The sequence below is a fragment of the Amblyomma americanum genome, chromosome 1, assembly GCF_052857255.1.
Source record: "Amblyomma americanum isolate KBUSLIRL-KWMA chromosome 1, ASM5285725v1, whole genome shotgun sequence".
NCBI classification, from domain to species: Eukaryota; Metazoa; Arthropoda; class Arachnida; order Ixodida; family Ixodidae; genus Amblyomma; species Amblyomma americanum.
The window spans coordinates 158,009,651-158,034,162 of record NC_135497.1 but is presented as its reverse complement, the minus strand read 5'-3'; the positions used below and the strand labels follow the sequence as shown (position 1 = coordinate 158,034,162).

At 44.8% G+C, this 24,512-nt stretch overlaps 2 protein-coding genes across 4 annotated transcripts in view; one reads left to right on the top strand and one right to left on the bottom strand.

Moving 5' to 3' along the window:
- Gdap1 (ganglioside induced differentiation associated protein 1) overlaps positions 1-24,512 on the bottom strand; it is a 73,656-nt gene that overhangs the window by 20,093 nt on the left and 29,051 nt on the right. The window lies entirely within an intron of this gene.
- LOC144114025 (protein disulfide-isomerase TMX3-like) overlaps positions 6,235-24,512 on the top strand; it is a 33,755-nt gene continuing 15,477 nt past the window's right edge. The window contains exons 1-8 of one of the 2 annotated variants that reach the window (XM_077647460.1): positions 6,235-6,346; positions 6,443-6,500; positions 6,734-6,773; positions 6,863-7,026; positions 8,881-8,961; positions 10,149-10,266; positions 16,377-16,517; positions 21,200-21,353. In XM_077647460.1, the coding sequence (XP_077503586.1) occupies positions 6,310-6,346; positions 6,443-6,500; positions 6,734-6,773; positions 6,863-7,026; positions 8,881-8,961; positions 10,149-10,266; positions 16,377-16,517; positions 21,200-21,353 (793 nt within the window). In that variant the 5' untranslated portion in view covers positions 6,235-6,309. The remainder of the gene's footprint in view (positions 6,347-6,442; positions 6,501-6,733; positions 6,774-6,862; positions 7,027-8,880; positions 8,962-10,148; positions 10,267-16,376; positions 16,518-21,199; positions 21,354-24,512) is intronic. The other variant, XM_077647461.1, reaches the window with a different exon arrangement.

Genomic DNA, 24,512 nt, shown 5'->3' with positions numbered 1-24,512 from the left:
TGGCGATGTAGGTATCCTGAATAAATAAATAAATAAATAAATAAATAAATAAATAAATAAATAAATAAATAAATAATACGCAATGCCAAAGCCCTGCAGAAAATTACTCAGTTTTTTTTTTTTCAAAAGTGCTCAGTACACCATACTTATGCATGCGAGGAGTTTTCAGTATTACGCAATAAATGTTTTTTAGGAAACATTTAAATTCTTGATATTAGTTTCCCTTCGTCAAAATAAACCGTAGCGTGTTCGTTTCGTTTAGGGGAACTTTCGATAAAGATAACATTTTCTCAGGGTCCCCTGAAGTACATGCGAAGAGACGAAGTATTTCACTGCACCCAACGTTCGAAGTGTCTTCTGCTGTTTTGTATTTTTCAGCCCTCTCGCAAAAGTGTTCGGAAGGCGGAAGAAATGCTGGAAAACGGGAGCGCTTCGTCTTGAGCATCTACGGCAAAAAGCAAACGGGGGTCAAGAGCAACTATAATAGACGAACTCGCATTCCTCTTTTGAGGGCGCTCGACTGATCCCTTCCAGCGATGCTGCTCGGTATCGATAGTCCATAGGTATACGGAGTGCACAATCGGTAAAATGTCTCCCTTGTATGAGATGCAACAAGGCGAAAGAAAACTATTAATTTTGAAGAAAACAAAACGGGCCTCTTGGCAGCGCTCATCACGCTTTTCTGCCAAATCGCCGCATTCTCGGCGAACATAAACGAGTTCCTATGAAGTAATGGGAACCCTCACCCTTTGCACTGCAGGCTTGGCCGCAGAAACGGATTGTGCCCTAACGACATTCGGCGCACTGCTCGCAATCACTGGCTGGCGCGCTTACCACAAGGACCTAGAAATCCGCTTGTTAAAACGCACCAGCCACTGAGCGCCGATTTCACCTGTTCGCTTCCTCCATGTTTCCGAATCTCATAAGCGTGGTTTATGTGTGTCTCTGGGGAAAAGATGACCGAGAATAAGGTTTTCTTGCACGGAAATGGTGAGCACAGCACGTTCACGCATGCATCCCCACCACAAAGAATCACGGTGACGCACATGATTAGACGAGGATTCTGTGCTTTGCACATGTTCAGTTGCTTCTGGGAGGGTCTGGAAAGTCATACAATTTTTATATACCGACTGAATTTCAAAAGTAATGAGGAGGAGGGGGAGGAAAGAACTTTGTTCAAGGCCAACACTAAGGCCCGGTTAAAAATAGCGCTTGCTCCGCTAAGGCCCGTTGGTTATCTGCAGAGCCGGAGTGAGGCCAAGCACTCCAAGAACAAGGGGGAAGTTAAGGAAAATAAGGGGAGGTAATGACAGGGTTACATGAGTACAGAATGTGTTCTGTGTCTGCCCTGAGCTCCAGATAGTTTGGACAATGAGCTGTGTCACGTACGCCATCCGAAGTTGCAGAGAATTAGTGGGGTGAGGAGAATATTATTTCAACTTTGCGGAGGACATGTGCTTGTTGCGTGTTGAGTGACGTGTGAGGTTGGGATAAAGTTGTACGGTTTTCCGTGGTGTTCTTGTAGTGTTCTGCTATTTGCTCTTTGTATGTTGCGGCGTCTTCCGCTGACGATGGATTTCGGTAAGGGATCGAGGGCACCCGGATGTTAATTTCGCGGGCCCGTTGATGAACTGATTCATTTCCCTCGATCCCAGCATGACCAGGTATCGAACGCGGGCTGACTGTAATGTTCAGATTGCGGTTATAGGATTCTATTGGAATGTCATGTGGGTGGGTTGCCAGTAGTAGGAGTTGTTTACTGCGAATGGCTTTGCTGTAGTCGGTATACATGTTGATATTTGCGGTTTGGTGTATAATGAACAGAGATGGTCCTTATATATGGCGTTTATTATCGCGTGAGCTTCTAAAGCAGTTATGTTGGTATAGGGTTGGAAAATGGCCCAGCTGTGTGGGTGACTGTTTCTGTCTGTCCCGGTGCATATTGCAGAGAATCTTGGTTGTGTTTGTTCATTCTTCAAAGCTGCCGGCACGCCACTTTATCGCTTTGTTTGTGATGCAAGAAGCGACCAGATTTATCTCGATTGTTCGCATCCAGGCGGAGCTGACTCTCCAGAATGTTGTGGGAACTTTGCACGCTTTATCTCGAAAGTTCGTTATCAGCTTTAAACTGAGTATAGCTGAGAGCGGCAGGCATTCTGTTCGACGATCGTCTTGCACGCTTGTTGCTACGCTGCCGCCGAGTCGTTCAGTTCTTTGCGGGCGCAAGTTAGCCCAAATAAAGAGTTTTATTTAGACGCCATTTTCGCCATCTTTCTGCTCTCCGGACTGCATTCACCACTACGTGGCAATATATTGCATACGCATGGTATGGGGTATGGAGACGCAGGGGTATGGGGACTCCCAGGGATCTATGAATGTAGAGTAGAGAATGACGTTCTCTATACATGGCAATTAACCCATTAACGCTATTGCGTCATACCGTTAGGGCGGAGCTTAAGTGTCCCCTCCAATTTCTGCTGGGCTTGTTGGTCCGTTCTGACATAAAGCGCGAATGAAGGTGCCCGAAGGCGAAGCGAAGATGGGACAGGAAAGAGCGCTGATTGACGAGGCCGTCCAGTTGTGCAGTATAGAATAAACGCACAACGAAGGGTCCACTGTATAGGAAAGGTAAAGTAGAACTTTTTGCTGGACTAGTCGGTCCATTCAGTGCTCTTTCCTGTTCCATCTTCGTTTCACCTTCTGGCACCTTCATTCGCGCTGCTTTACTTAATTATGCCGCCTCATTTTTTAGTTGTATCCGACTGTACCCACCTGCCACTTGGGTCACGTGACCTTATGACGTCATCACAACCAGCCCACCGTGGCAGGGGCCAATTAATGATTGGTCGCAAGGAACCTTTGTGGCTCCCATCTGTGGCTGTGTTTGAAACAGCTATCTGTCGGGCACTGACACATCGCTTAACCTCTGCACCACTGCGCCAGGAACGGTATGGGGGTTGCCAGGGATCTATGAATGTAGACAACCACCAGGTTCCGCCTATAGGGGCATTAACCCCTTAATGTTATCGCTTTCGTACCCTTAATGAGGAGCTTTAAGTGTCCCCTCCAGTTTTTTTTTTCCTTCAAACTTTTTGTCCATGACTGTACACAAGAATTTAAAAAAAAATGGAAGTGGCTTAGCTCAGCTATGCCAGGATATACGTAGCGAAAGCTTAGTTCCCCGCTGGTTACGCATGTTGTCGAGTTTGTTGTGACTAAAATGTTAAGCATTGAAGAAGTATTCGGTGAGACACATTATTTATTCAATTGTTTTGACAGAGATAAACACTGCCCGATGAACGGTAAAGTAACACGCAGTTGTCTCAATGCTGCCTACACAGTATTTAGACTGGTTGATATCTCTCAAAAACACAAGTTCAATCCTTGCAGTCCAGGATCCGGAGTACCCAGGTTCGAACCCGACCGCGGCGGCCGGGTTTCGATGGAGGCGAAACGCTAAGGCGCCCGTGCGCTGTGCGATGCCAGTGCACGTTAAAGATACCCAGGTAGTCGAAATTATTCCGGATACCTCCACTTTACGGCATCTCTTTCTTCCTTTCTTCTCTCAGTCCCTCCTTTATCACCCCGGTGCAGTCGTTATAGCCGTGGGGATAACGTTAGAAAAAAGGCACCCGCTGCGGTGGCTCAGCGGTTATGGCGTTCGGCTGCAGAGCCCCAGGACGCGGAAACAAATCCCGGCCTTGGCGACAGTGTTTTGATGGAGGCGAATTGCAAAAGTACGCCCGTGTGTTATGCGATGTCACTGCACGCTAAAGAACGACAGGTGGTCGAAATTAATCTGTAGGTTCTCATTACGGTGTCTCCAATATCTGTTCCTCCTTCATTCCTTCCCTATCTCAAAGCGCGGTTCAGGATTCCACGAATAGAGAGAGACATGTCCCGCGCATTTCTTTCCTAATGAGCAATGTATTATTATTATTATTATTATTATTATTATTATTATTATTATTATTATTATTATTATTATTATTATTATTATTATTATTATTATTATTATTATATAAAGTACCCGCGGTGAATTGTCGGCCTCTGCGCCATGCACCTTCATTTTCCATTGCTCATACGCGTACCATATTTGGTAGATGCCCCCAACCTATTATGTCCCAGACATATTTAATGCTCTTCCCTTGGAAGCTTGTACATGATTAAGCCATATTCGTAAAAACCGAAAGCTTTTATTCTTAAACTAATTATGGATTTTGATGCCATTGTAAATATTAATTGTGGTTATTATTTTTGTTATGCCTTGCTCTCCACTCTATGCACTTTTAATTGCTAATTTTCATTTTTTCTCTCTAAATTAGTCTAGTTTGTGGCTGTATTCCTGTTGACTGTCGGGTTTCGCGTGACAAGCCGCTCAAGTGGCTTAAGCGAACATGATTTATGCTATTGTGCTTTTACAGATCTGGGAATAAGTTATTGTTACACAAAAATGTTCCCTCTTGTTTGGCACTGACGTCACCAGAGGTTTCTAGAAAATTGAAAATTGGTTTTTGGGGAAAGGAAATAGCGCAGTATCTGTCTCACATATCGGCGGACCACCTGAACCGCGCCGTAAGGGAAGGGATAAAGGAGGGAGTGAAAGAAGAAAGGTGCCGTAGTGGAGGGCTCCGGAATAATTTCGACCGCCTGGGGTTCTTAAACGTGCACTGACATCGCACAGCACACGGGCGCCTTTGCATTTCGCCTCCATCGAAACGCAGCTGCCGTGGTCGGGTTCGAATGCGGGAACTCCGGATCAGTAGCTGAGCGTCGTGACGACTGAGCCACCGCGGCGGGTAGAGCTTTCTGGCCAAATCGTGAAGCCCCAGGATTTGACATTTACTTTCAAGTTGCAAGCACCTTGGCCTGTAAGCGAATGAGGTTGACTGCGCACAGAGTCGTGGGAATGTTCAAACAATTTGTCTACACATTGCTTGTTGCTTGCTCATTCCATGATTGTATGTACAGGTTCGGCAAAAATAATTACGGATCACGCCTCAGTGATCAAGCTCCTTTCACGTCTTATCTAGCCAGAATGAAAAGGTACTTGATACATGTACCGGAAAATGCCGCTAGTGCGCTTGGTTCTATATAGGTTGGACTTTTCGGTTTTTATTTTTTGAAAATTCAGCGGACTTTTATCGATTTATTTCAGAAGCCAAGTTTGGTTTTTTCGGCGAATATTATTTTCGCCGAATGAAATAGTGACTTTTTCGGTGATTTAATGCGGCAATCCGTGTGGTCAAAGGCCAGTTGAAGCCTGTCTCGGTGTTTTTGTCATCATGAACAACTTACAAGTAATTACCGTGCAGATGATATTATATTTGGAGCTGTGTTTGTAGAAGAAATTGCTATCGCCATTAAAAGAGTAAATCAAGCTAAATGAGATAGCCGACTGACAGAAACGCAAGTTGAAATTTACTTCCAAGAGCTAGGCTGACATGCTAATGTTGGTTGTCGCGCTCTGTTGAGCGCAAGAGCGGAGCATTACGTGGTCTGCGTGTCGATGGCAGTGATGGAACTGCCGCCGAATTGTCGCGGTAGCCATGACATACCTTTTCGTGACACCCATGCGCGGTTTCGTGTCAGTGTCCTGCATGCAGTTGCTTAACCTACCTAACCGACGAATTGCTCTAAGCAGGTGGTGATAGTGAACAAACAGTGCTTAGCTTGCAGGCGGCGAGGAGTTGGTGCATCCCGGTCGTCAGAGGCGTGTAAGCTAGCAGAGCAATAACTCAAATCGCACAACTGAGCTTTGTATACAACACATCGTCGCATCATGACCCTGGCTTCCTGCTTAATTTCAGCTTTGACCGGGTGTAACTCGCATTCAAGAGCCAGCTATCTATGCCTTGAATGCCAAGAATATTGACCTTTTTGGTTAAAACCGAATTTCGAAAGCTGAAATCGGCGTCCTTTAATTGGTTTATGTCGGCCGATATGTCCAGTAGGCCGCTGACCCAAAGAAACCTTATCTTCTTCAAAGAAAGTGCGAGAAAAATTCAAACACCGAGCGTACTGCTTATTATTAAGGTGGTGAGAAGGGCAAGTCTAGGGTGAGCCATATCCGCGCCGTGTGAAGGAAAGGTGCGGAGAGAGCCACCATGCTATTATTTCGGCCGAACCTGTACGTGCCTGGTGCGTGCTGCTCTACGCCATGTTTAATTCTTGGCGCCAGTTCAACTATACTTGTGGCGCCATCTGGCGAGCGCTTTATGAACCCGCGGAAAAGTCTTCACATCACATCGATATGGCGACTGTGCGGTGAAAGCTACGTTCATTGATGGTGCTTTACGATAGCTAATCATGTATCATTCGCAGTTATTCATGTCTCTACTAATTGGTAAGCAGACAAAAAGTGCGAAGTGATATGTTAGCGTGCTAAGCTTGTGTGTATGTACTGTGTAAACTAAAAAAAAAAAATTACTTCCTCTGATAGGTGTGCTGATCTGCGTGCCGGTCGCCTATGCGAGCAAAGTTTTGGAACTCAGTGACAGGTTGTGTGCCGTTTTCTTGATTATTGTTTGAGTGTTGGCGCGTGAAATAGTACCTGCTGAAAATGCATTTCGCGATAATTACATATTATTTGCTGTTAAAGAGGTGCAGTTCGAGGAAAGTGCCCACATGTCTTTTTGAGCATGTTTTTCCTGGTTAGACACTCGGTCTTACGTCCTGGGAAAGTGAAAGTGATCCACTAATTACGTTACGCGTTCTTTTTTTGTTTTGCCAGATTTCTAGACGTGCGGCACGAAGGCTCATGGCTTGTCAAGGTAGATGCCCGTGTTTACACTTCGCAATTTCGCCAGCGTTTGTTCACGATTTGTTTCCACTGACTTCTCCCTTTTTTGTCGTGGCGCAGTTTTACGCGCCTTGGTGCGGTCACTGCAAGATGCTGGAACCTATCTGGAGTCAGGTGGCTCAGAGCCTTGCAGACACCGACATCCGTGTAAGCCGCGTGGACTGTACGCGGTTTACGTCCGTCGCTATGGAGTACAGCGTCAAAGGTTTCCCCACTGTACTATTGTGAGGGACTTTCTTTTCATTGTATTGTGCCGATCAGAAAACGAAATATCGAATGAAACTGGTAAAGTTCAACGTCAGGCCTTCTCTTTTTGGTCGCCTTAATATGCAGTAATGCTACTAGCTAGCCGGGAAGAGCACAGGTAGTTTCAGCACTTACCTATTGTGCAAGCTGAGGACGTACAGTGATAGAGCAAGCTAACTGATGTTTTGCATTTGTAGTGTTTTCTTGGGATGATTTGATAATTCTGTACACAATGGTCACATTGCTGCCTAGTGCGCTGCTCATGATCTACCATCTTAACTTTACTCACCGACATTACATTGGATTGCATATGATGTGCACGAAACCTTTGTTCAGGTTGCTTGTATTGTGACATGCATAAACAGATTTTATAGATTATCAGCTTGAGTTCATTATGTCAGTTGTGTTTGCTTTGAACTCAATTCAGCTTGCCCAGTTGATGACGCTTTTAGTAGAAATGTGTTGCTAATTAAAACAGAAGTAACCTGATATAATCGTGATTGCTTCAAGTTACTGCCGACACTACACTAACAATTTGTCAAAGCATTTTGGGCATCCTAAATTACTGTTTGCTCTTGTGATTCACCATATTGGTATACACCTCTTTGTTAAACTGTGTGTTGATGGGTCATACTTTAGGCAGTCACGCGTTGAAATAAAAACAAATAGTAACACAGTGAACTTGCTTTGGAGTACCTCATGCCTGGCCTCTTCAAAGCAAGTACTGTTTAGGTGGCACTGTGTGTAGCTGATACTGATTATATTGGAGATTGCTGACTGACTGATGTGAGACTGCTTGTGTGCATGAGTTCTCCTGGCTGCATAGAGCTAAACGCATTTTTATATGTGAGGCACAAAAGAGTTTTGAAGCACAGCAGGAATGTGTGGCTGAAGTTATTCTCTGTGCTTATCTGTGGTTTTGTGCCTAATAGTGACCATTGCTTCAGTAACAGGTACAAATGGTTCTCTTCGTTTGTGCTCAACTATCCTGTGCCTAAACCTCATAGACGGCTTAGATTTGGACCAATGCCAAGCTTTTTAATGGTACTGTCTCTGTTGTGTTGAAGGTGACTGTGAGACCTGGCCAGACATGTTCAATGACACCTTTCAGACTGTTTCAGGCATGATAGTGATTAGGATATGTGGCCTTCTCTCCCTCTTCAGCTACTCTGTTTAGTCGTCACTGCCAGCCACTCAATAGCGTAGTTGGCTCCTTCTCATTATTTTTATTTTCATTTCATCTCAAGGCTTCCAGCTGGGAGCTGCAGTTAAATTTTTACAAACAAAAAGGATACAATTAGAATTACAGTTCTAGCTGATGTAAAATAATTTTTTTTTAAATGTATGCAGGTGGGCAGTATCACAAGTTTGGCAAGATGTTATGTAATCACTTTTGAAATGGTAGCAACTGTACTGACCTGGTAACAAACAATTTTGTGCATTAACAAACCATGCCTCGAGAAAAGATGATATATTCGGCAAAAAACGAAACAAGAAAAATGGCAGATGCTTGTTTCCCCTTCATAGTGACAAGTGGCACTGAGCTCATAAATTCTACACTTCTTTTCTGACATCTCCACAAATGTTGGGTCATATTATTTGTCTTGGAATAAAGAGTAAAGTAATGTAACCAAATGGGGTATAAAAAATCCACTGCCAAATGTCATCACTTTGGTGACATTGAGCAAGTAGTTTAAAAGAAAAGGCTCCTATCCTCAGTGATGACGCAGTGTGCTTCTGTGCAAATACTCAAATACTTCACTGTGGTAAAGATTCTAGCTGCTGCATTACGGCTTCATTGAGATTTTGGATACCTGTTTTCTTATTTGCAGTATCAAAGGTGGCAAGACAGTTGAGTACAAGGGCGATCGTAACAGGGAGGAGCTTGCAGAGTTTGGACGAAGGATGGATGGGTAAATATAACTGTGAAAATTTCTCTCTTTGTTGTATGGTACTTATACGACAGTGCAGGTGGCCATTACCTGCTTTTAAACTGATATATAGCATGCTTTGTTCATGGGCACTAGTTTCAAGGATGAGTTGTGCCAGTGCAGCCTCATCAGCTGCATTTGTGAGTGCATGATGTACGCTGGAAACTACCAGAGGTGTTTTAATGCTTTGGCTGTTTGTTTATTGTGTTAGTTTAGTTCGATGTAACTGTCCGGCAGCTGAAACCTTCATTAATTGTTACCTGGCATGTGGATCATGGCTTTATATACTGGCCACTTATGGAAAGGAGCCACAATCTACTTTGACAGTTGGATGAATGAAATTTGGCAGGTTCTCAGTGTATAACATGCTGTGCTTTTGAGCGTAGTCTTGATTTGCCCTTGGTCAGTTCAAACTCTGAAAATGGCAACTTTGTATCATGCTTTAATTCAGTTGCATTACTAATGTAGAATAGTTTTTCGTTTTTTTTTTCTATGTCAACTTTACTGCCAAAGCAGTGGAATACAAGCAGCTTGTTTGTGTATGAATGATTCCATCTTAAAGGTATTGATTGAGCCAGCTTGGAAAGGAAGTGGAAGGAATGATGAAGCAAGTTTCTATGTTGTCGCACTGCTGACTGTTATTTGCTGCTTATTCCAGATCTGCTGTAATGGGAATTTGGGCTAATTTAAACGACTTAGTTCAAGCTTATACCTTCAATTGATTTTGTCTGTTGGATGCCAGCTGTATGACACTTACTTTGAGCAGTGTTCTGGCTCTTACTTTTGTCTACGTTTAACTCTGGAAAAGTTTAAGTGTATTGAGTTGTCAACCAGAGCTAATGTTGATATTTACGTTTAACTACGCAAAAAAACGAAGACAGAGAACAAGAAGAAACGACACGAGCGCCCGTGTTGTGCATTCTTGTTTTCTGTCTTTGTTTTTTTGTGCAGTTAAACATGAATCCCTACCAACTTGCCCAGTTTTCCATTCTTGATATCTACATTTGACTTGGGCGTTTCATTCTGAATTAAATGTATGTGTGTAGTAATTATGCATGTAATTTAAAGACAACAAGTTGTGAGTTGGTGCTAATTATTTTTTAGGTGCTACTTGCTTGTTCCAGTCCGGGGTGCAAAACTATCCTTGTTTAACTGACTTTGTCGTCTAGGCCACCAGTGCATCACTTGACAAGTTGCGATGACCTGAAGGCTATGCGGGAGCGCCACAAAGTTTTCTTCATCTATACTGACGGCGAAAAAGGAAAAGACGACTCCAGCACCCTGAAGGTACTTGCCTGGTTTAAAAGCTTTTAGTATTTAAAAATGAAAGGCATGGCACCAGAGAAGAAAAAAACAGTTACTGCAGGTGAAGCAAATATGTCCTCGTATTAATATTGATTATATTGTGTCACATTATTTTTTCAGCCTAACTAGAGTACCCTTAAAAAGCAGTCTTTAAAAATAAAAGCATTTGGCAAAACATTATTAGCAGAATAAAATGTTAAAGTAATGACAAGCATGAAGCGTATCGAGCACTTACAGAGTTAGAAGGGCAGAATACATTATGCTCATGCTTAGAAGCACCTTTTAGCAGCCAAATATTGGAATTAGTTTTGATGCTTGCTTTTAAGTGTGTTTATTCAAACTGTGGAAGCACTGTTATCGAGGTTATGCAAATGGGGTTAGGGCAGTGTTTAAGCCAAGTGAGTTTACTGACTCACTTCAAGATGAACTAAGGGTCACTAAACGTTCCTGATTGACGAGATGCAAATGGCAATCTCTGAGTGGCACTTGCACGAGGTGCACTTCACCTTGCCCATCTGACAGGTGTATGCATAGCTGCAGTAAAAATGGTAATCTGTAATAGATAGTGCTGGGTAGCTATATGATATTTGCTGTTCGAATTGGGTGATGAAGGTTTAAGTTGCAAAACTTGTGCAGAATTTGCTTCTTATTTAAGTGTCATTGAGCCGACTGGTATATTTCAGACAGTGTGTTCTGGGTGAGTTGAACAGAACTACTGCATTGTTTTCACCACATCATGCCAAAATGTGAATCATTGTATGTGGCAATGCAAAATCCAGATTTTGGTATCTTTTTTCTGTGCTTGCTCTAAAAGTGACTGTCATATGTTCTACAATAATGGGTGGTGAAGAAAACGTTGTGTTTTTAATCTGACAACAGTGCCTCAGTAATTTTTTTTGCAGCCTTGCACTACTACACATATTGTGCTCAAGTTTGGAAGTCTGTTGTAACTTGGAAGGGACTGTTTGCACTGCTTCACCTTTGCCTTGTTTATGGAGCTGGCAGCCACTCAGCTGCTAATGATTATTTTTCTTACTCAACCACAATACTTTTTCTAACGCTTATCAAATTTACCTGCATGATGAAGGTGCTCGCATAATGAACGCCCGTACTACTCTTGGGTGCACTGTTTTGCTGATGATAGTGAATACTAGCAGGCACCCTTTTTTGAACGCCGGAACATCTAGGAATAATATATAGCACCTACTGCTGAGTGCCAAACTTACTATATATCTCACCCTACATTACGAACAGCCAATAAAAATGCAAGTAATTTGGGAACGAAAAGAAGCCACGCCCACTTGTTTGATATGCCATACTAAGGATTTTAGAAACTTGTTGCGGCCAGGCTTTGTGCTGAATGCTGGTTGTTGGACTTGAGTGAACCCTAGCTGTTCTCCCTTTAGACAGCATTATAGGCCGCTACGCGAGTTATACTAGTGGGTTTAAGATATTGTTGACTATGCCCTCTAGCGCAGAAACCATGCTGTGAGTGCATTTTGTTTTATTTTGAAGGTGATGTATTTGTGGATGAAGTATTTATTCCATGAGCCTACTTTTGTCCTATTTCTACCTCTTCAACATTTTTTTTAATATTTTACCTTGCGGAATGAACGCAACTCCAAATTTTCAGATTTTCTGGGAATAGAATGCATTCATTATGTGAATAAATATGATATGTGGTGACATAGTGCAAATTAAATTGTTGGCTTTGCAATTTTGTTTGAGTGCTGACTGATGTCGCACTGTTTTCTCGTGTGGGGAAGCACTACATGCACTAATGTTGCAAAAGTAAGTTGTGTTCAAGGTAAGATTATAATTATCTCAAACTCACCCCCACAGTGTTCAACCGGTACGCTGTTTAAACAGCTGAACTTAGTAAACATGAAACACTATTAACATTTCTCTCTGTGTAAGTCCGTAATAAAAGATAAAAAGCAAAATAACTTCCTATCAAAGCTGACTAACATAGGTAAAAACTATCAACCATATCATAAACGGCACAAGGAACACTGGGAGGTTCCTTCAAGAACAAATTACGGAATGCAAGTGCTGCCGAACATAATTTCAAGACGGTTAAGCAACCTTTCTACTGTAATAAGGAACGTCTTACAAAGCACTGCGTCGCGAACAACCAGCTGTACAGTCCAGGTACAGACCAGAGGCAGCGGTCAGTCCAGAGCATGCACGACGGATGGAGCGTTCGGCGCTCGAGCTTCGGAGCGTTCGGCGCTTCTCGTCGTCTTCTTCGTTAAGCGCCAGCCTCTGAAGATTCCAAAGCCGAAGGCCAGTCTTACAATTTCCCCCGGGCGAAAGGGCGCCATCGTGGCGGCCTAGGCCGATGTGTGACGATGGCGGGGTCGTAGTATGGTTTGAGGTGGGTTGTGTGGACAATGGCGCGTCCTCGGTGACGATGATCAGGGGATGGCGTAAGGGGTTCGATGAGGTAATTGATGGGGGATGTCTGCTGAAGAATACGGTAGGGTCCCTGGCACTTGTTAATAAGTTTGGAAGAGAGGCCGGGACCTGAGGAGGGTACCCAGAGCCAGACCAAAGACTCGGGAAGGTAAGCGGGAGGAAGTGCAGGGGGATCGTGGGTGCTTTTCTGCTGCTGCTGGGCGTGAGAAGTGAAGGACCGGGCAAGCTGCCGGCATTCTTCGGCATAAGTTGCGGCTTGAGAAAGAGTTGTAAATTTGGAAGCATCAGGGCAGTAAGGTAGAATGGTGTCCATTGTGCAAGAAGGCTCACGGCCGTACAGGAGAAAGTACGGAGAGAATCCAGTGGTGGCTTGAGCAGCGGAGTTATAAGCGTATGTGACAAAAGGGAGAACGCGGTCCCAGTTACAAGGGTCGGAAGCAACATACATGGCCAGCATGTCGCCGATGGTGCGGTTAAAACGCTCAACCATGCCATTTGTCTGGGGATCGTAGGTGGAGCTGGTGCGGTGAACGATGTTGCATTCCTGAAGGAGAGCTTCTACAACTTCAGAGAGGAAGGCTGGAGCTCTATCACTGAGCAGCTCTTTGGGCGCACCATGGCGAAGAATGATGAGATGGAGAATGAAGGATGCAATGTCGTGGGCTGTAGCGGATGGTAAAGGCGATGTTTCAGCGTAACGTGTAAGGTGGTCGATGGCAACGATGATCCAGCGGTTCCCGGTTGATGTGCTGAGAAGAGGGCCGTAGAGGTTGATGCCAACACGCTCGAAGGGCTGTACTGGGCAAGGCAGCGGCTGCATAGGAGCGGCGGGTCGGCGAGGTGGATGTTTTCGTTGCTGGCATGCGGTGCAGGACTGAACGAACTGGTGGATGTAACGGGCCATCCCACGCCAGTAGTACCGCTGTCGTAGATGGGTGAAGGTCTTCAAGATGATCCCCAGTGTGCCCATGCACACTGGGGATCATCGTGGTAGGAAGAGCAAATGAAGGAATGCAGATGTGTCGGAATGACGAGAAGCCACTTTCGACTATCCGGGTGGTAGTTGCGGCGGTAAAGAAGCTCGTCTCGGATGGCGAAATGGTGGGACTAACAACGGAGAGCACGGGAAGGAGGTCGAAACGATTGGCCATATAAGAGATCTAAGAGGTAAGTGATTCATGGGTCTTTGTGTTGCTCGGAAGCCATATCAGTGGACTCAAACGTTGCAGAAGGCAGGGCGGGTATGCAAGGCTCTGCCTCAGATGGTAGAGGGGAACGTGAGAGGGCATCAGCATCGGCATGTTTGCGGCTTGAACGATAGATAACGCGAAGGTCGTACTCTTGGAGTCGCAGAGCCCTGTGCGCCAGTCGACCAGAGGGATCTTTCAAAGAAGACAACCAGCAGAGGGCCGGGTAATCGGCGACAATGTCAAAAAGGTGCCCGTACAGGTAGGGGCTAAATTTGACGATTGCCCAAAGGATGGCTAAAGGCTCCTTCTCGGTGAAAGAATTGTTGGCTTCAGCTTTTGTGAGTGTTCGGCTAGCATAAGCGACAACATATTCGTCAAAGCCTTGCTTGCGCTGAGCGAGTACTGCACCGAGGCCGACACCGCTGTCATCGGTGTGGAGTTCCGTCGTAGAACGAGGGTCGAAGTGACGCAGAATTGGTGGAGTGGTCAGGAGTCAACAGAGTGTCGTAAACGCTTCGTCACAGGCTGGCGACCAGGCCTAAAGGTCATGGCTGGAAAGGAGCTTGGTCAGGGGGTTGATGATAGTGGCGAAATTGCGGACAAAGCGGCGGAAGTAGGAGCAGAGGCCGACGAAGCTGCGGAGATCTTTTACAGAAGTGGGCTTCGGAAATTCGGCCACAGCTCGCAACTTGGCCGGGTCCGGGAGGACGCCATCCTTTGACACGACATGTCCGAGAATAGTGACCTGCCGAGCTCCGAAGCGGCACTTTCTCAAATTGAGTTGGAGGCCAGCGTCGGCCAGGCAGCGAAGAACACTCTCAAGGCACTGGAGGTGAGGTGAAAAGTCCGGGGAAAAGATCGCAACGTTGTCTAGGTAACAAAGGCATGTGTGCCATTTGAGCCCTCGGAGTATGTTGTCCATCATGTGCTCGAATATGGCGGGTGCATTGCAGAGGCCGAATGGCATGACATTAAATTCATAGATCTTGTCGGGTGTGACGAATGCAGTTTTTGGTCAATCGGCCTCTGCCATAGGCACCTGCCAGTAACCAGAGCGCAAGTCCAATGAAGAAAAGAACTTGGTGCCCTGCAGGCAGTCGAGGGCGTCGTCGATACGGGGGAGAGGGTAAACGTCCTAGAGTGTAATCTTGTTCAGACGACGGTAGTCGATGCAGAACTGGATGGAACCGTCTTTTTTCTTGACCAGGACCGCTGGCGATGCCCATGGGCTGTGCGACGGCCGTATCACGTGGCGCTTGAGCATGTCGGTCACCTGCTCGTCAATGATGCTGACACGTAGTAAGGACATTGGCGCAAAGGGACATGGGTGCCAGTGTCAATACAGTGGGTAACGGTGGTGGTGCGGCCCAAGGAAGGTTGCTGGTAGTCAAACAAAGCTGGAAAACGGACGCTTTGAAACGGACGGAAGCTTGAAACAGGAGACAGTGAGCGGGGGGAGCAGAGATGATAACTAGGAGAAGAAGAATCCGGAGGCGGCTCGTGTGACGCAGGCGAGGATGATGGCGGGAGGTTGTACATCGGCTCACGCCTGTAATCGTAGGGACGGTGGTCGCGATTGCGACACAAATGAGCCGCGTGGCCAGCGACACCACAGGCGTAGCAAAAGGGTGGTTGTCTTGTGTGCACCAGGGGTTGAGTGGCTGCGGCTGTGATTGGGGGCAGGCAACTGGACGGTAAGGTGGGGTTGCAGGTCGCTGGGGTTCTAACTGGCGGGTAGGTGGCCTGTAGACAGGGGCAGCAGGTGAGGGCCGCGACCGCACCATGGCATCAGCGTACGTCAGAGGAGCCGCGATCAGGGGTGGCTGAGGAGGAGGTGGCAAGACTTCAGCGACTTGCTCCTCGATGACACGCTGTAGGTTGGGAGTGAGAGACGGCGCAGGCGTAGGTGGGCAGGTAGACAAAGATAGCTGGCGTGGGACTTCCTCACGTACAAACTACTGGATGTGCTGGAGGAGTGACTGTTGGTCCAGAGCACCGTCCCCTGGGAGAGCCTAGCTGGAAAGTGTGGCCTCCTGAAAGCCTGCACGCCGGGTAGAAAGGCGCTGTTTGGGCAGCTCATCGAAGCTTTGGCAGTAGCTGATGACACCGGAGACAGTCTCGGGACCCTTGGCGACAAGCATCTGGAAGGCATCATGCTCAATGCCTTTCATAATATGTCTGATCTTGTTGGCCTCGCTCATAGGAGGGTTGACACACTTGCGGAGGTCGACAACATCTTCTATATAACTGGTGAAGTCTTCACCGGTTTGCTGGGCCCGACTTCACAAGCGTTGCTCGGCGTGGAGCTTACGCACAGCGGGACGGCCAAATACTGCTGTCAGACTGGTTTTGAGAGCTGCCCAGCTTGAAATGTCAGCCTCGCGGTTTCGAAACCTGAGATTGGCTACGTCGCTCAAATAAAAGATAACGCTGGTGAGCTTAACACTATCGTCCCACTTATTGTATGCACTTACGCGTTCATAGGAGGCCAACCAATCCTCCACATCCGTGTCATCTGTGCTGCTGAAGATGGCCGGGTCACGCTGCCGCACGGCGCCGGAACGGAAGACAGCCGACAGAAGCGGTGAAGCGGTTTGGGTGACGGTCTCAGGCATTGCTGAGGCGGTAGGCAATGCGCGGGTGTGAAGTTCCAGGGCAAGGGGATCGTTGGCACCTCCGCCACTTGTAATAAGGAACGTCTTACAAACCACTGCGTTGTGAACAACCAGCGGTACAGTCCAGGTAAAGACCAGAGGCAGCGGTCAGTCCAGAGCACGCACGAGGGACGGAGCGTTCGGCGCTTCTCGCCGTCTTCTTCATTAAGCGCCAGCCTCTGAAGGTTCCAAAGCCGAAGGCCAGTCTTACACTACTAATGATACGATGCATGAGTATATTAGAAATGTTAACGTGTTTTACACTTGGTTTGTATTATTGCATATGTATTATGATGCATGCAGATTGGTTGTATACGTGGTATATATTGGTGTTTTGTAATATTTAAAAGTTTTTTGTAACATTGCACTGAAGGACATAGCGACTGTTTTGCTCTGTAAATCTGTATATTATTGTTGTATTTTTAGAATTGTGTCATGTCTCTCAGTGTCAGATGATTTTTTTTCTCTAGGAGTTATATTCACAAATTGTGTTGTTTCTTTCTGTTTCATGTACCGCTTGTACTGTGTCTGCTCTTGCCCCTATGTATTAGGGGCTGCGAGCTTTTTCTCTTGCCCCCTCATATGCTTCAGTGTGTGGAATAAGTGAAATGAAATCAAATGAATGGTGTTTAGAATCCAGTGAGGTGAATTTTGTTTTGCCTTTTGCTTACTAAGCCATGATGTCATCTAAAATCTTGGATAGAAAAAAAGTCATGCCTAAAAGCGTTGCCTGCTCATTTTTTTTTTTGTGTCATAATCTCCCATGCTAGGTGAACAATATGAACTGTGTACACATGCTAGCAGTATGAAAGGATGGGTCATGCGCTGAAGCGCGCTGGTGTGCAAGGACAAGGCACTGCGCGGGCGGGTAGCGGACGAGGTGGGGGCGGTTGTTGCTATGAAGGGGGTGCTGGGCAAGCGTCTGTGTATTCTCTAAAGATGGAAGGCACCCCCAGTTGTAAGCCAAGCAGGGCATGCCCCCGAACTTAAAGAACTATGATGTGTCAGGAAATAGTGTACATGGATCACTCCATGGTATTCTCCTACCGCCACTATATAATTTGACTGAATTTCATCTTGATGCGTGATATGTAAGAAGCATTTAGGTCGCATAAGGTATGAAAAAACTGCAATATAATCGCTGATACATAGTTTTATTTCACGGCAACACTTACGCCTGCCTGCTTCAAGAGCAGCAATGATGACAAACAACATATCGGAGGTTATATTGTAGCTTTTCATGCCTCCTGTGACCTAATTACTTCCTACATGTTGCAGTCATCGTTCGGTTGACGAATTTGAAACGAATTTCAAAAAAGAGAAGAAATCCATTTCTTAATTATTTAGCAGTTGTAGGCAAATACTGCATGATGATACAGGTATTTGTGCTATGCATTATTACAGAGAAAAAACATGCAACTAAAATACGGTGGCTGTAGTTCTTTAAACAGGTTCAAAAACAGTGACTCCAATTTAAACAAGGCAGTACGTGCGAGATGAACACTTCGGTGTGTTGAGTCATCCTGGTTTCTAAAGCGGGCAACATGCAACTGTGGTGGGGCATTCCATATTTTATAACATCCTCAGGTGTGTGATGAGCTCACAGCAGTGTTTCTCTTGTATTGCTTGCACCTGTATGATACCAACACTGTGAACTAAAGAGGGCAGTCTAGCTTTTTTTGTCACATTTCTATTTGCATTTATCACACGTTGGGCATTGCTGTGGATCAACCTGCATTTCTTAGACATCAAAGCTCATCAAACCCTTCTCTGATCCTGTTATACTTTTGCTGAAATGGCCTCATTAACAAAATTTAGCCTGCAGTTTCTTTAGGAATATTGATCTCTATTATTGAGGTGAAGGCAAATTTGCTGATGTGTATCAGAACAAGGAAATGGGTCTACGTGGCATAAATGACAATGCCTATCCTCAGACACATACAATGTCATCCGATTTTATAATAATATAATAATTGGTTTTGGGGGAAAGGAAATGGCGCAGTATCTGTCTCAAATATCCCTAGACACCTGAACTGCACTGTAAGGGAAGGGATAAAGGAGGGAGTGAAAGAAGAAAGGAAGAGAGAGGTGCAGTAGGGGAGGGCTCCAGAATAATTCGACCACCTGGGGATCTTTAACGTGCACTGACATCGCACAGCACTTGGGCGCCTTAGCGTTTTGCCTCCATAAAAACGCAGCCGCTGCGGTCGGATTCAAACCGGAGTACTCCGCATGAGTAGCCGAGCGCCCTAACCACTGAGCCACCATGGCGGGTTTTTATCCGATTTTATTGCTAATCTTTTTTATGCATGGCTTTGGTGTTGAAGCATGGAACTCTTTTAGCTGTCATTGCTGAGGTTTTTGAAAATTTGTATGGAACCTAGTACGGAAGCTGCTAAGACCAAGGTCCTGGGATTGAGTGATGGCTGCAGCATCCACGTTTTGGTGGCGGTGAAATGCAAAAATGCCTTCATGTGCTATGCAGTGTCAGCGCTCGTTAAAGAGACACTGAGGACAGCTAGAAGTAGGCCTGTGTCGATAGCTCTACATTCTAATCACAAAGAGACCACCACTGTCACTGGAAACAGAGCTGTTATAAACTATAAAGCAATAAAAACAAAAATACAGGTGTTGCCATCACGGCTGCTTTCGCAAGTAAAATGTGTGCGTCGACATTGATTTTTGGGTGTGGATTCCAGAGGCTATGCTACAGTGCCACTCACTTCAAAATGGTGGCAGCTCATCCTGTCCAGTAAGGACATCGAGAGTTTCAGTCAACTGGCAGGATGATTTTTAAATCCAATTTTATTGGTGGTAAATTGGTCTTTTGCTTCTGAACAAACGTCACCATACCCAGGAAGAGCCAGAGAATCAATTTTTACTGCGAACAATAATTGGATGGAGTTGTCCACAGTGTCCTTTTAAGGGGGGATGCTAGATTTAAGAGTCAGCTTGTGAACTGCTGTGCCAATTTTGATAAAAATTTCAGGAATGGTTTTAGCTTGTTGTCCTTAGACCATATTCTATATTTCATGATCATAGCGCAAACAGAAGAAAAACTTACAGCTGTCATATACAGCTATTAGGACTATCAGCTTAGGAAAACTATAATATCAGAATTAATTGTGATATAACTAATTGTTTGTGATTAGATACCTTCTGTGTGGTTTAGAGTGCAGGATAAGACCATTTTTGTGTTCTTTATGCCATTTCTGTAAAAATGCCATCACTTTAAAAACTGTTTATTTTTTCTGTTGTCATTATATATCAGACATCTGATAATTTTTTATAGGGTGTAAGAAGTACCTCATCTTATTCCTGACAAAATTTCAGTTTGGAAACGACCTTGAAAGCAGCTTTTCGCGAGGCAACTTGGAAATTATGGTTTTCCTGACGGGTCTGTTTTCCCAAAAAGTGCAAGCTGAGAGAAATAGGTTCAAAGATTTCAGTACGTGCTATTTAATTTTATGGCCAAAAATAATTAATCAAAGTGCTCTGCTGCATAGGTTAGGCCCTCCTCTTCAACACGACGCTGCTGTGGGGCAATTGCTTCATGTTTTTTTGTTTTTTCAGCTTTAGAGCTGTCCTTTCTTTTTTAGTTTTTTCTTTACTACTGTACTTTCAATAGAAGGTCTCCCATGACTAGAAAATGGGAAAAACAAAGTTTCCAATGTGGACATTCACTTCGCATTTCGTTTCTTGCTGCTGTGCAGCCTCGCCTTGAAAAATGCGTTCTTAGGAGCTTTCAATGGCGAACATGCACCACCATCTCATGAAAAGAATTCATTATCTTCTTTTCTGCTTTGCAGATAACCAAACTTCTTGAGAAATTTTTTTTAAATCACGATGCCAAAACAACTCAAATCTAAAACAAGTTTTTGGGGGAAAATTGCGATTTTAGCTCCGCATCCCCCCTTAAAGAGCCCCAAGGTGGTCAGAGTTGATCTTGAGCCTTCAACTATGGTGACTCTCAAAGCCCCATGCTGCCTTGGGGTGTGAAATATCGTATTTTATTCCATTGCCTTGGAATCTGCTGCCTTCATGTCACAAGACGAGTTTATGGATGTGTTGTGTTGTCCTCACTTTTGCAGCTGTCATTGCAGTTCACCTGTCATTGTGGTGTCATTGCAGCTGTCAGTTGCAGTAGACATGGGCAGACTGCTAACACTTGCACTGAAATAACCTAAAATTTCAACGGGCGACTTGGACCTGAGTTGAACAGTAAAATTTAGTCTAAATCATCAGGTGGTTGAAGCAATTTTGCTATATTTAACTGGTGTATGTATAAGTCTGAAATTTTTATTTCGATGCATTAAAAGATTGACCTAATTCAGGTTTTATTTTCAAATCATTCTGTTTCTCTGTAAATTTAATAATTTTTTGAATTTCTACATTTGGGAATTATAAACTGAAAATGTAAATTTTTCTAAATTTTAATGAGTTAGGTGTTACAGAATTGAAAACAGCATTCTCATGCCACTTTAAACTTCTTGTGCAAAGGTCTGCAGGATATATTTGCTGTAGTCTGAAACCAGCTATGTGCCGCTATAGTGTGTCAGGGCAAAGAAATCCAACTGAACCTATGAGAAACCTTGTGTACGAAGGACAGAATACAACTTCTGTGTTGACATGTTTGTTGCACCTCCTTTTCAGGAAAATTTTACAAAAATGGCAGAGGAGTTCCAGCCAGTCAACTATTTTTTCACGGTGCCTCCTTCCTGTGTTGGTCAGCTGGGGGAGAACATGACCTCTCCTGCGTCGCCTGCTGTATATGTAGTCAAGGACAACACTGGCTTTCTCTATGATGGTGAGAATGGAACATTTGTGGCGGACTAAGATACAAGGGGGCCAGGTCGTGGTTAAGAAAAACAGTTATGAATGCAGCTTTTTTGTGTCAGCTTTTTATTGCAAGGGGCAAAAGAGCTTTGTGTGAAAGCCAGCAGTGTGCATATGTTGCTGCTCATGTCAGAGTGCATCCATGTTTTTCACATTTGTGTATTACTGTTCAGCTTCTTTTATTTTTCTTTAATGTACTAATGTACTTTAATAAGTACTAAGATGCAGTTACCAAGCTCTGTATTGAAACAAGTTGTAGGTGTTTTTTCTATTGCTTAGGAGAGAAGAATGCTATCCGATGGAGTAGCCTTCATGTACTTTGCTTAGGAAAGAGAGGCCACGGAAAAGTTGTGGAAAGGAGGTCATAAATGAGAGGCATGTTAACATTCACACATTCAACGTAGGCCTTTAATACTGTCACACCATTTGTTTTGCACTAGGGCTATTTTACTTAATACAGTCTCCTATCTCTTGTGCAGTGTCGCATCTCGCATGTCTGGGTTTTCTCATACATGCGAGCTTCGTTCTGGCAATTGTTAGTCGTGTGTTGCTTCATATGTCCATCTTTGTTGACATGCACTGCCTTGTATAGACATCAGGAGCAGCTCCCGCTGTGTTGCTGGCACAGCGAGTAGTGTGTACATGCTAATGGGAACTTGTGGAATTTTGATTGAATGAAAGGGTATGTCGGCGTCCCTCAATACTTTTAGTGGTCATGAAACTCCCACTGAAGTTTGGCTTCTGGATGAAAGCAGCCGCTAGAGATGCCACCACTGATCAAAGGGTTGCAAGTGGCAGCCTGCACGGGTGGCATATAGTATTAGTTATATTACGAAAAACTGTTTACACACCTGTGCTGTAATTATTTTTTTACCATGATGCAAAACTGAAGCGACGGTTGCGCCTTCATTACAGTTTTATTGTACAGTAAAAGCTTGTCGTTTCGAACTTCAAGGGACTAAAGAATGTTTGAATTCATCTAATGAGCCTGAAAAAACTGTCAAGAATCGCTAGCAGCTTGGTAAATTTATTTGGTGAAAGACTGGGTATTGGTTGCCCGATTTTGTGATGAGAATAGCGTGGCAGTGACTGTTTTTTATGTTTCTGTCAATACTTTATTGCGTTCATACTGTCGGGAGCATCAAAGCCGGAGTGCTCCAAAATCGTAAGGCCTTTCTACATCCTTCAAGGTGCAACACGGTGGAGCTCCACCACTACAGTGTCACACCATCATTAGTGGTACCATTGCGTGTAAGGAGGCTACACTGCATGAACAGCAAATGGCACTTGACGATCGTGCAGTTTCGGCACACTGGAAGAACGAAACTACTTAGTTGAAATGGTGCCGAAGTGGCAAGAAAAAAAGGGGGGGGGGGGTCCATCAGCGACGTGTTAGTCAGCGCCTGAATTGGTGCTCAGCTGGGATAGGTAGGCTGGCTGATGCTGGCTAGTTGAGCCACCGTCGCTCGGGCTGGTGCAACGCTCGGAAAAGCGAAACTGAAACTAAGCAGGCGGGCTGCTCTTGGAGATTGGGTCGTCCATTTGCCATCACGCCTGCTGTCACATGCATGTCAGAGGTGTGCGAGCCACTGTGCAGCATGAACTTATGTTTTGAGTAGGGCTATTTCGACGATCATCTGCCGCGCCAATCATACATGTAAGAGGCCTCCCTTCGAGAGCCCATTTGAATTAACCAGTGCAAAACCCATAGTGTCCGAATTAGCATGTGTTCAACACCATAGACTTAGTGAGCATTGGCCGGGACCGAGCCGGCAGTTCGGATTCTGTACAGTACATCCAACTGCTGCACAGAGGGGCCTGTTGGGATTTATGTCTTATGCAATATGCTGGCTAAGCATGCAGTGTGCTCATTAACCAGCTATACATATGGGACATTTTGGAAGTCATGACTGGGCCAAATTAACGAGCTTTAACTGTAGTAGCTCACTACTCACATAGATTAGGAACGAGCAGTTCTTGCGGCTAGTGCCTTACCTGTGTACAGTGCGCCCAACTGCTGCACAGAGGGGCCTGTTGGGATTTATGTCTTATGCAATATGCTGGCCAAGCATGCGTATGCTCATTAACCAGCTATACATATGGGACATTTTAGAAGTCATGGAGAGTAACATTAGCAGACAACTCCCAAGCCTTTGTGTTGTGCTTATTGCTCACTGAAACCTTGTACACATCAAATTTATTTGCATGCATGGAGTACCGCAAATTCTGGTATACAGTCTATGAGCTATGCTTGTTTAAAAGTTAGAAATTCGGGCTTTGTGGACTTTTCATAGGTGTTGACTGTGCAGCATTTTCTTTTTCAGTATCACAGAATATAGCATTAAATGTGCAGTGGAGCTTTGTGTACCAGGTACGGACAATCTACTGGAAAATTTTTTTTCAGCCAAATTTGAGTCGGGTGGACAGTACACCAAGTGCAGGCAGTATGCCCGAAATTACGGTACCGTTATGGCAAAAATATCAAAATAACGAACTGTTCACCTTGCTTACACTGTTTTGAGCACAGCATCAGCTTTCAACTTTGGCAGCTTATTCTGCAGGTGTACAGCATCCCCAATCATGATTCATTGGCAGTCATTTTGCCAACAAGGCCGAAATACTTTTGGCACATGCACGCTGTCGGCAAATGAAAAGAAAAGCTAATCTTTTAGGGGAATGGCACAGTTTCGCTGCTCACTGTGTTCAGTGGTCAGAGGGATATGTATGAGTGAGAGCTCTTTGTTGTTTCCCCTGAACCCAGAGCGGCAGGGCATCAAAAGGGCTGTAGCCTTCATTGTTCAGCACACTACATAATTCCCCTCAAGAAAAATGCACATTCACACTCTCCTACACTGAATTAGGGTGGACTTTCTAGAGCTTATAGAGCCATACATGAATAACGACGACGACTGCTTATGAGGCAGCTGATGAGCACCAACCTTCCCACTGTGCTGGCTGCTGGTCTCTTTAGGTAGTGTACAGTTTGCAGCTAACATTTATGGGACGTGTGTGCTTGAGAAAAATTTGTTGCTGCACTGCCTCATGACCCAGTTTTCTGTCATTGATACATGTGGACGAAAATTGAGAGCCCCCTCATACTTTCAGGAATTTTGGATAATTAGCTTGTGTG